Source organism: Hyperolius riggenbachi, chromosome 3 (genome assembly GCF_040937935.1).
Source record: "Hyperolius riggenbachi isolate aHypRig1 chromosome 3, aHypRig1.pri, whole genome shotgun sequence".
Taxonomy (NCBI): Eukaryota; Metazoa; Chordata; class Amphibia; order Anura; family Hyperoliidae; genus Hyperolius; species Hyperolius riggenbachi.
Genome location: NC_090648.1, coordinates 247,507,982 through 247,520,597, shown reverse-complemented (window position 1 = coordinate 247,520,597; position 12,616 = coordinate 247,507,982). Strand labels below are relative to the sequence as shown.

General features: G+C 42.8%; 1 protein-coding gene across 1 annotated transcript in view; it reads left to right on the top strand.

Moving 5' to 3' along the window:
• The window catches only part of LOC137563533 (phytanoyl-CoA dioxygenase, peroxisomal-like), a 44,769-nt gene that overhangs the window by 15,100 nt on the left and 17,053 nt on the right, over window positions 1-12,616 (top strand). Inside the window, exons 6-7 of the mRNA XM_068276112.1 lie at window positions 6,172-6,353; window positions 8,544-8,693. Of these exons, the coding sequence (XP_068132213.1) occupies window positions 6,172-6,353; window positions 8,544-8,693 (332 nt within the window). The remainder of the gene's footprint in view (window positions 1-6,171; window positions 6,354-8,543; window positions 8,694-12,616) is intronic.

Genomic DNA, 12,616 nt, shown 5'->3' with positions numbered 1-12,616 from the left:
ACGATCACGGACCTCACACCTTAGCGTTAGGAATATTGAACTGTATTATTTGTTATGACCTTCTGCCTGCCTGACTATCCTGCTGAACTCTGACTCTGTACCTTGCTATCTCTGATATCCTGTTGCCAAACTCTGCACGTTTCTGGACTCTGTATTTGCCTCTCGATTCTGTACCCCGCTATTCTGATACTCCGTTGTCAAACCCTGCCTGTTTATTGGATTCCGTATCTGTCTCCTGAATCTGTACCGTATCTGTCTGTGTGTTAACGACCTGGATTGCCCGACCTCGAGAACTGGCCTTACTGTTAGAGGCAGTTCCCAGACCTGTTAGTGACACCCTCTCTCTGGTGTCACTCACGTTCTGTCCTTCCTATCCTCAGCCTAGCTCCTCCCCCGGGAGAGTCTGGGCATACGGAAGGAACTTATTCTGTGCAGTACTCCTTACTGCTTCTGTACCTTCTCCTAAGGTGCAATACTCAAAGTATTACTGTTACACCAAAACACTCCTATCCCTCAGGTATCCAGAGGTTAGAATATATATCTGATTATCGGTGATACTGCAGATCACCAATAATCGGGTATATTCTGTATTCTCGGTGATACTGCAGTTCACCGGTAATCAGACCCTCTCTGTTACACCGATCGTTACACCACTATAGTAAAAAAATAAGGAGTGAAAGAGACAGAATGGACAGGTTTTGAACTAGTCAATCTCATCGTGGGGGTTCTCAGGGTTTTCTTTGTTTTCAAAAGCATTTCCTGAATACTAAGTCTAACTGCCAAAATAGTAAGATGCCAGCCTCCCTACTCAATTGCACTCGATCTTGGCAGTTAGACTTAGCAACTGCCATTCAAGAAATGCCTTTGAAAACAAAGATTATCCTGAGAATCCCCCATGAGGATATGGGCTAGTCCAAAACCTATCCGTTCTGTCAGAATTTAACTGCTTACTTTAGTGGTTCTGTAATACAAAGTTTTTGGTAACTATACAGTGTGGGGTATAGTACTGTTTTTTTTTTTTGCTAGGGCTATTTTTAACATTGACTCTCAACTTCTCAAGCAACTAGAAAGTGATATTAAGGAATGTGCACACCTGGAAAGCAGGCTGGAAATCAGCACTGCTCTATGTAGGTAAAAGGCATTAGGGGAGTAACCGGCGATAGTGCTGTTTCTGTCAGTGGAAGACGACATCCAAGCTATACCGGCATTTTGGGGAGACGGAGCTCCTGTGGCTGAATATTCATTCCTTGACGTGCAGAGTTCATGTGTAGTTGGTGTATTTCACAGGTTGTGAGTGTGTCACGCTGGATCCAGATGAAGTAAGTAAAACACATGCTACAGGAATAGCCAACTGGAAAATTTAAATTACCCTAACAATTGTTACAGACAACATTCATTAGAGGTGTGCACACATCTTAAAGTGGACCTGAACTCTTGCACAGGACAGAAGGAAAACATAGATGAATCCACAATGTGTGTATTTAGAGAGTTTAGCCTGTTTAATTCCCCCTCGTTTGTGTCTAATCACAAGTTGTAATTTGATCCTCCCTTGTGTCACATAACCAGTTATGTGTTTCCTGTCCTAATTGGACAATACATCAGGGTGTAGTAGCCTGAAAGTCCTCCCCTTCCTTTCACCCTAAATCTCACATGACCACTGGTCCATTACTCCCTAGTTGCTAAGTAACAGAGCAACATTCACGTGAGATGTGTTTCAAGTGTATAATAGTAACAGTGTAACAATTGGTGTTAGCAAGAACAAATTTCTGATTATCAGGTGATCTGCAGTATCACCTATAATACAGATATATACCTGATTATATGATGATCTGCAGAATCACCAATAATACAGATATATAGATACTGATGTGTTAGCTAGCAATGCTAATATGCCACTAAGAAGTGACGTAATCACACTAAGTGCACTAAGTGTAGTGATTGGTGTAACAGTAGTACTGGCAGTATTAGCACTACCTCACCAGAGGAGCTGGTGGGCACTACCCGTACTGAACCTCTCAACAGAGACAAAGGGTCCCTGGTGAGAGCAGAATGGTCAGACAGATCAGCTCGGCAACAGACAGACTGGTCAGGTACAGAATCGACAGACAAAGACAGAACGAGTATCAGGCAAGGTTGGCAACAGGATCAGATGGGCAGAGGTACAAAATCAGGAGACAGAGGCAGAACGAGTATCAGGCTAGGTTTGGCACCAGGATCAGATAGGCAGAGATACAGAATCACTGAGAGTAAGATTGGTCAGAACTAGCCAGAGTCATACACAGATAATCAAGCAATAATAACAGTAGTAATAATAATTCCTAGTCTTGTGTGAAATCCCTGTTTTCCTCCCAGATCAAAGCACACCGGAACTATCTAAGGTCTGAGCGCTAACACGAAGTATTCACGACAGCAGACAAATTGCAAGTGAAGCCGAGAGGCTTAAGAAGCGGAGGAGACCCTCGAGGCACGCCCAGCAGCCTCAGCCAATCAGGAGAGGCAAGCGTGCCCTCTGACGTCAGCCGGTCAGCTGACGCGCCTCCTCCTGGCATAAAGATCCTGGCGGTGAGCGCTCACGCGCTAATGTACTCTGGAGAACAGTAGAGACGCGCATCCTCGGCGTACTAGACGCCTGGGACGCGGAAAACCTGGCAGGCGGGGACCCAACAATACCTGCGGTGGACCCTCCGTCCACCGCAGCCGACAAGCGCTGACTGCCCACGCCTGTCCTCGGCGTGCTAGACGCCCGAGGCGCTGAGAGACTGACAGGCAGGGAACCAGAAGCAGCTGCGGTGGTACTGCTATCCACCGCAGCTGATAAGTTACTATTCATTACAAACAGATAGATATTGGGTTGGGCCTATGAGCATTGCATAACAATGCAACTTGTTAAGGTGTGCAAACACAAGGCCTATACAACTCATTGGTCTTGTTCACATATCTGCATTAGAAAGAACTTATTGGCGCACAAGTGGTATAATGCACATTGCATGGCAGGCATCACTGTATCACTGAGGGGAACAGCCTCCTGATTCAAGCCCTGGGGACACTATATAGTGAGTAGCCTGTTTAACCTCCCTGGCGGTAAGCCCGTGCTGAGCACGGGCTATGCCGCCGGGAGGCACCGTTCAGGCCCCGCTGGGCCGATTTGCATAATTTTTTTTTGCTGCACGCAGCTAGCACTTTGCTAGCTGCGTGCAGTGCCCGATCGCCGCCGATCCGCCGCTATACGCGTCGCCGCAGCCCCCCCCCCTAGACCCCGTGCGCTGCCTGGCCAATCAGTGCCAGGCAGCGCCGTGGTGTGGATCGGAGTCCCCTTTGACGTCGGTGACGTCATCCCGCCCCGTCGCCATGGCGACGGGGGAAGCCCTACAAGAGATAAAAAAAAAACGTATTTGCTGCCCCCTGGCGGATTTTGACAAACCGCCAGGAGGGTTAATGCCCCCTCATCTGTGACTAATCACAACTGTAATTTGATCTCTCAGCTGGGAATCAGGAATCACAGGAATCTTGGCAGAGCAGCTAAGGAAAGCAGGAAGTAGACACACTTAGATTATTGCAGGACTTCTATCAGCTGTAACAAATAAATGTTTTTTCTTTAAAGGTTATTATGCTGTTGCTTATCTTTTAGAGCAGAGAGGAAGTTCTGAGTTCAGGTCTGCTTGAAAGCCCCAATGCTGCACAGATGTTTCGCTCTGCCATTGCCTTGCAACACACCTGTACAGTATCTGGGTCTACATAACTGTCATCCTAGCGATCAGATCCCATCACTACAGGCACACAGTCTGGGGATAATGGTCTGCAACATGCCCAACTAGTCATGAATTAAGGCATATGTGGTGGGAGGAGCCAAGGAATATATTTTGAGGTGTTTTATAGCAGTTGCATTTGTTATATGAAAATTAGTTGGATTCGCTGTATCAATAGTGACACAGCTGAAGTGTCAAAATTGTCAGGAATCATAAGGGGGTAAACCCAGGAATGGTAAGTGGTTAAGTGAAACTAGAGCTGGATTGCTCCACGCTGCTTTAATAAGAGGCTACAGGTTGAAAAATCTGGGGCAGGCAGGAAGAGAGAGGGCAATCATGCTGAACATTGTCCATTTCAATTTCAAGGTATCAAGAAAATAATTTCTAGGAATAGGTTTGTGAGTTCCAGTCTAGTCACATCAAAAGCACTACTAATATATAACTGTGGCTCAGGATACAAAATGTCTCACACATTGGCCTTCCTCTTTATTACTGCTATGGTAAGGACCCATTCACACACTAGCCCCAACTCATTAACTGACAGTAAGGTTACCTAATTAACACGAGCATTGCTAGGGTAACACGCATTGCAGCAATCGTTATGCTAGCAATGCCCGCGTTACTTAGGTAATCAGGGTCACGTTAATTATGCAACACATGCTATGCTGGTAGCAGTAGTAATTGTAATATTGCCTTGGGCTGCCTGCACATGGCAGTCTTGCTGCAGGTTAGTGAATCAGGGCTTACAGTATATGTGTTATGCAATATGTGGATTGTATTGTGCATGTATACAATGCATTTTATGCATGTTTTAACATGTTATTCATACTAATGCTTCAGTTATGTTAACATAAAATGCCATACACATTACAGGGCAGTGGTTTTAAATTATGCTGCAAGTTGCGATGCGCATAATCTGAATACCCACCTTAAAGGGAAGGTCCAAGCAAAATAAAAAAATGAGTTTCACTTACCTGGGGCTTCTAGCAGCCCCATGCAGCCATCCTGTGCCCTCGTAGTCACTCACTGCTGCTCCAATCCCCCGCTGGCAGCTTGCCGACCTTGGAGGTCGGCGGGCCGCATTGCGTACATTTTTACGCATTCCCGCTAGTGCAGGAACAATAACACATACATTTTTACTTGTTCAATGCGTACATTTTTACACATTGAACCAGTAATGCGTAAAAATGTATGTGTTAATGTTCCTGCACTAGCAGGAATGCGTAAAAATGTACGCAATGCGGCCCGCCGACCTCCGAGGTCGGCAAGCTGCCAGCGGGGGACTGGAGCAGCAGTGAGTGACTACGAGGGCACAGGATGGCTGCATGGGGCTGCTAGAAGCCCCAGGTAAGTGAAACTCATTTTTTTATTTTGCTTGGACCTTCCCTTTAAGGCCTCTTTCACACCAAGACGTTGCGTTTTAGGGGACGTTAAAAGATCGCATAACGTGCCCCTAACGCAACGCATGGTGGTGTTGAAGTTGGACGTCAGATTGAGCCGCGTTATGCGGCTCTTGGTGCGCTGTTTTTGTTCTATCTATACTGATAGAACAGCCGCTCCAGGCTAGTGATGGGAAGTCCGGATCTTTTCAAAGATTTAGATGGTTCAAATCGGAACATTGAAAAGATCCGGATCTTTGAACCAAATCATTTGAATCATTTTACTAGGGAAGCAGACTGGGGGTGAAATGACTAGCAGGACACGACTTTCCCTGCACTGTACATTCTGTATGTTCCTGTTTCTTCCAGACAGACATCCACTGTGAAACGAATCGTTCATTGTGATGATCCGGATGATTCGACTCACAAAAAAGATCTGGATCAAATGAATGATTCATTCATGATCCGGACAACACTATGAGTCCAGGTTAAGTCACCACAATGCAGTGAATATTAATTAGCCATGTGGCTAGTCACTGAGCATGTGCAAGCAGTCTAACGCAGCTAAAGCCCAGTATAATGCACAGCATGCTGCACTTTCCCAGAACGTGCAGCGTTACAATGTAACGCAACAGCCCATTGATTTTTCATTACTGTGCAGTGGGCTGCGTTACAGGCTGCTCTAACGTGCGCCTGTAACGTCCCACTGTGAAAGCAGCCTAAAAGTAATAGGTAATGCATCACCATGCCTTAATTCTTCATGTAGAAATGCAACATAGTGTGCGTAGTAGGAACAGGCCCTAACAGAAAGCAATTAAATGAGACCATCTACATTACTGCATCTCACCCATCAAGGTAGCTGATGTGCCTGGTCCAGCAGGATTGCAGGGTAACTCCTGCATCTGTTACTGTTTACATTGTTTCAAATTAGATACTGAAAATTATTCATTTTGTGAATTGAGAAACTGAGGACTGAGCAACTGTGCTTTTGCTCCTATTTTGTCTGCATAAAAGACTTACCGGTAGTTTCTTTCTTTCTCTGCAAGGTAAAAAGACCTCTCGTCACCCAATGCATCAAGATCTGCACTATTTCCCATTCAGACCTGCAGAGCGGGTAGTCTGTGCCTGGACAGCTATGGAGCGTATAGATCGTAGCAATGGCTGCCTTGTGGTTGTCCCTGGAACACACAAAGGAGAACTAAAGCAGCATGACTATCCAGAATGGGAGGTTAGCTAGCTTCTTCCTATCTTTTTTTACCTTCCTAAATAGCTGTTATACTGTACTTTCTGAGTCCTTAACACAAAAATAATATGCAATCAAGTGATCTGATTCAGGTCTGCCTGTATTGGCTGTGTATGTGCTCCAGGTGCGTGGCTCTGGAATTGGCAGCCAGGCAATTGCCATTTTCTAGAGTGAAAAAAGATGGCAACCTCCTTATAACTCTCTCAACAGTTTTTGTTTAAAAGCCTTATAAGCCTCTATTTTAATCCAAGGAAGTAGTCACATGGTGTTAATTGACATTGTATCCTCAGTCAAGATACCATTAGTGCTGGGGCAAGTTGTTAGTCTTGAAATGTGTTAATCAGACTGTATAAATACTTGGTTACTACAGGGAATAGTAAATATATAGATCAGATGAGTGCTGGACTTTTGCTGACCTTTGTTGCTGCTCATTGTCCTGAATGGAATCTGTCCAGTAGTGTTAGGGAGGTGCCGTGTTCCTCGGATTGTTGACCCTTTTATGATTTTAAAGAATAAAGCTTGCAGTTACATTTAAAAGTTTTAATATTCCAATGACATCCATGTAGATGTACTTTACATACTACCAGTAAGGTTGCTGTGAGGGCCTGATGTTGTCTCCTGCACTAGTGCCTGCTGGTCACCTGACTACACTTGCCAAAATCCAAGTATTTGCACTTCTCTAACAGAGAAGTCAAGGGAGTTATAACATAGCCAAGATGGCAGCCGCGATTTTTAAATTGAAATCAAACGAAAACTATTTGGTGTAGAACAGTAATGCAGGCATCAAATGAAAGAGGAGAGCACAAACTACAGAAAGGTATTCTGTGCAGTATGTACTGTGGCGCCCCACTTAAGCGTGTAGAATAGAGTTGCAGCTGTGCTAGGATAGAATCCTTATATCCAAAAAGTCAATATATTAGCAATGAGTCACAGCGCAGGTATATCCTTCTTCTGGTATGTAATTTTCCACTCCACCACCGGTGTGCACTCAAAGTGCAAACAAAGCAGACAGGGATGCTTTTAGTGGAAAAATATCTGTTCTTTTATTTCTGGATAAAACAGGGCAATACAGGTGATTCGAGGTAACACACTTACTTCCAGAGGGTCCTAATCCACTTAGGACTCTCCCCCTGGCAATGTGGTACTCAGAACCTCAGAAATTGACCCTTGTTCAGTGCTGCCCTGTGCTACAGGAAGGTATGCATCTTTAAGTACTTTGCTGGTCGGAGCCTTAAAGGCATGCCCATGAGAGGTGCCTCGGAGTCCCTTTAAGGCTGTTTTCCACTAGGATCACAGTCGCGCTGTGATGTGATCATGGTTACCTTTATCCACTGCACAAGTTGCTGGTGCGATTTTCATTTCATTCAATGGGTTTTACACCATGGCGCATCTGCGTTTGCAACGGAAGAGAGGGGAGAATTTTTTTTTCTTGCTGGATCGCAAAAAGATCAAATGGCACCCTAATTGCTATATTTTTTTTTTTTTTGCACTCCTTTACTTTGTGTAAATGCATAAAAAATGCAGCAGGACTGACATTTAGAACTGGGCAAAATCGCACCACAATCGAATCACACTAATGAAAATGTACCTTTATGATTTCCCATTAGAGAGCCTGTCTGCTCGCGCTTTGCAAATTGTAAACGTTCCACAAAACGCAGATAATCACAGCCAATGGAGATCAGTCCTTAGGCCTAGCTACCTTCCTGTTTGCATACTGAGATATTTTACCTCTTTACCAAGCTACAAGACAGCCTCCTCATATACAGGACACATACGGTAGTTTCTCCTGCAACACAAGGATGCTGGGAAATATGCTCTGACATCTCTAATGGTTTCCAGCGTCATGTGACTGCATATTTCCAGGATACATTTGCTTCCTTCCTTTTGCCAGTGTCTTTTCTTGATTGATTATGTAAATACCTCTCTAGTTCAACATTTAAATCTCATTGAATACATTACTTATAATTTAGAACTAGAAAATGTTCTGTATTAACAGAAAGCTTGAATAGATGAACAACTAACATTAGTCATATTCTAATTGGAATTATTTTAATCAGACAACAATTTTCTTTATTATAAAAAGAACTACACCGTGTTTATTATTGCTCAGCATTATACCAGTTGTGCATTTGGTAAACCTTTCTAGAACTGTATAACTGAAATATTTGTCTTTAGGGAGGTGTTAACAAGATGTATCACGGTGTGCGGGACTTTGATCCAAATGCTCCCCGAGTGCATCTGGTTATGGAGAAGGGGGACACTGTATTTTTCCATCCAGTCCTTATCCATGGCTCTGGAATGAACAAAACAGCAGGCTTCAGAAAGGTAAATGGATATCTGATCACTGGGCCCATATACAATTTATTTTTTCTCCTGAGTTTTCGCCTATGTAATATTTTCACACATTGCCTTTTTAAATCACCAGCAAGTAAGAAAATACTCAACCTAGGTTCTTTTTCAATTGTAAAAAACTGAAAAGTTATTTTAAAGAGCAGATTAAAATTATCTCCTAGGAGATATCTCAAGAGAAAAAGTTAATTGCATATGGGCCCTGGTTCTCATACTATGTGTGGAAAAATAAGTCTTTGTTTTTTTGGGCACCGCATTTTACAATATAATCTCAGGACCACCAGTAAAAGGATGAAGTTTTGAATCAGAATGATACCATTTATGGGCTAATTTAGAGATAAATAGGCTAAACTTTTTGCTTTTCAGCCTTCGTCAGACTGATTCCTATATGCTTACAAGACAGCTATATACAGTACATGCAACATCAAAGGGGATACATGGATTTTTTAGGAAACATTAATACATGTCATTATGATGCCTTAATTAAAACAAAACATCCAAAGAGGGCTTTGAGAGGTTGTTAGGTGATATATTATTGTTTACTCAATACTCACACAACTGAGACTCTGCCTGTCACACAGACATTTTAAATTCCTAGTTCAAGAGTTAGCTGGAAACAGAATGGATGAAGTTAGTCTGGGCTAAAAAAGAAGTATGACATTAAATATCATCATCAACCTCATGCCAATTTAAGAAATTGGTATCCTTGTTTAATATGTCATCTACAGATTTGAACCAACATATACATTTTGTCTCTGCTATCAGTCTCTCATTTTGTGATGTAAAACCACCCTCCAGGGCAGTAACCCAAAGATCATTTAAGATCTTCAATGGGAAAGTGTGTAGGGGCTGGGAGTTTAGATTCTGTATTATTAACAGTGTACCTGTGTCTGTTCATACGTTTACGCAGAGTTTGTCCAGTTTCTCCTACGTAAGTTCCTTTGGGGCATTTTGCACACTTCATCAGATATACCAGGTTAGTAGAATCACAGGAAAAGGTGCCTTTTACCTTGTATTCCTGTTGTGTACCTGGTATTGATATCCTGTCAGTGGAGTAGATGTGTCTGCAGGTTTCACACCTTTTTTGTTGGCAGGGTGATGTTCCATTCTGTTGTGGCCTATTCAAAGAACTCCGGACAATCATCTGTTTTAGATTGGGTGGCTGTCGATATGCCAGGAGCGGAAGTTCAGGGAATATCTTTCTCAGTCTGTAATCCTTGTGTCAAATGGAATGAAGTTCTTTTGCAATCCATTTTAAGATTTCCAGGTGTCGGTTCTAGGTGACAACCAGTGGGATTCGTCCCTCTTACTGGTTTTGTTTATATTTCAGGAGCCGAGCCCTAGGGATGACGTTAGCTTTCCTGATTTGGGTCTCAGTCAGAGGGTTGTAACCTTGTTAATGAAATTTTTTAAAGGTAATCCAAATGTTTGTCTCTGTCCACCCTGTCAGAATATATGCAGTTAATAAGAGAAAAAGAGAGAACACCAAGAGCCCAATATAGTGTAGTATGTACTGGTAAGGTATAATTGATAGAGTAATAATATTAATTTAATACTCACAAACCAGGGTTACCAAGTAGGCAACCACTGTCAAAGCAGGTGGGGAGATTGTCCTGACCCCACTCAGGATTAAAAAGTCGCTCTCTGTAGTTGAAGAAGGAAGGGTACAACCCTCCACCAAGGGTGGACTTGATGTAGATAATAGGATAACAGAGGCGCCAATAGGATAAAAAACACTAAAAGAACTTAAAAACCCATCTTGGTAATAGAGGAGGCAGTGGTGGACTCACCCCCTCCAAGCAGAACAAACGACTGTGGATTTTCAGTCAAAACAATTTTATTGGATACTCCAAATAAAGTGCAAAGTAAGGCGCTCAGTGTTGATGATACTGGCAGATGCTGTTTACTCCTATCTGTTATTGCCTGATGAAGCGGGTTTGTATCCCGTGAAACGCGTTGCACTTTATTTGGAGTATCCAATAAAATTGTTTTGACTGAAAATCCACAGTCGTGTGTTCTGCTTGGAGGGGGTGAGTCCACCACTTCCTCCTCTATTACCAAGATGGGTTTTTAAGTTCTTTTAGTGTTTTTTATCCTATTGGCGCCTCTGTTATCCTATTATCTATATGCAGTTAGTAAATGGTATCATCTGATTCAAAACTTCTTAAGTTAGTCAATAAATGGTATCATCCTGATTCAAAACTTCTTGCTTTTACTAAAGGCTAACACGATACAGGTAGTCCCTGGTTAACGAACGAGATAGGGACTGTAGGTTCGTTCTTAACCTGAATCTTTTCTTAAGTCAGAACATTATGCCATCTCTGTCCCCTGTACCTTCTCTGTGCCTCCAGTGTCCTCCTCTGTGTCACCTTTGCCCTTTGTACCTGTTTATACAAGTTTAAAAGCCATTTTTTCTTTGATTTTTTCAAAATCGATTTTCTCAAAAACTACAAGTCCAATTTGAAAAAAAATGTTTTGGCTTGTTCCCATGGAAACAGAGAATCCATGCCGATCGTATCGGCGGGTCATTCGTAAGTCGGACGCTCGTAAGTCGGGGACTACCTGTACAATATTCTACTGCTATTACCAGTAAAATGACATGACAGTGGTACTTAAAGAGGAACTTAAGCCTAAACAAACATACTGTCATTAAGTTACATTAGTTATATTAATTAAAATAGATAGGTAATATAATCTTTTACCAACCTTGTTTTAAAAGAACAGGCAAATGTTTGTGATTTCATGAGGGCAGCCATCTTTTTGGTTGAAAGGAGGTGACAGGGAGCATGAGACACAGTTCAAACTGTCCTGTGTGCTGATCACCCCTACCAGTTGCTAGGCAACGTAAACAACAACATAGGAAATCCCATCATGCTTTGCACAGCATCAGGGAAAAAAAGCCTGGGCAGTTTTCTTGGATGGGTGGAGCTTAGCTAAAAATGCAGCTAAAAATGATGCTTTGGTAAGAAAAACAAAATTCTGATGCTGTGAAACTGTTAAAGAAACACCAAGCCTTTTCAGTTCTGCTGAGTAGATTTTTAGTCTGGAGGTTCACTTTAAGATTAAAGTCTAATATTCCTACTTCACCTACAATGGCCTCGATTCATAAAAGTTCTGTCGGTAAGGTAACGTCGAGCGGGGAAACACCGCTGTCGGTATTTCAGCCTTCAGGGTGGTAATTCATAAAAATGTTGCTAGTTGTGACAGGCGTGCGGAGATATTCCGCTGTAGGCAGGTGTTAGGCTGTCGGGAGACATGCGGAAACAGGAGAAGCAGGCGGAGTCCCTCTGTGCGGTGTTCTCTCTGCAGCTGCTTGGGAGGTCTGTCCCATTCACTGCAATGTATTCCGCACGCTTCTCGCCACATCAGAGGTAGCGGTAATACCCGTCCGCATACCGCTACCTCTAATCTTTATGAATTGACTACTTGTTACTTTTGTTATGATAATCACCGCGCAAGGCGGTGATTTATCACTCTGCTCGCGAATGTCGGCTTTTCATGCGGAAAAGGCCTTTATGAATACAGATTTATGTCATGGGGTTTTTGAACAGAGCAAGAAAAGGTAAGAACCTAGGACACGTTTTTGTCAAGTTTCACATTGAGAATTTTACTCACTTCCTATTGCTCTTATGGGTGTCAGAAACAAAAAGAAGAGAGGTGAAGTGATCAAAACAAAGAAATAGACAGACATTTTTTTTCCAGAGTGGGGAACAGTTTGAATCACTGTTAGGTTTTTTTTTTTGTTTTTTTTCACTGCTTTCATTGTTTGCCTTTCTTCTTGTCTGTCCCATGGGAGACACATAATGCAAGAGGAAACCTCCCCAACAGGCATACCAACAACAATAATAAACTGATAGTGGTTCAAACTCTTTCCCACTCTATATAGAATAAAAATAGAA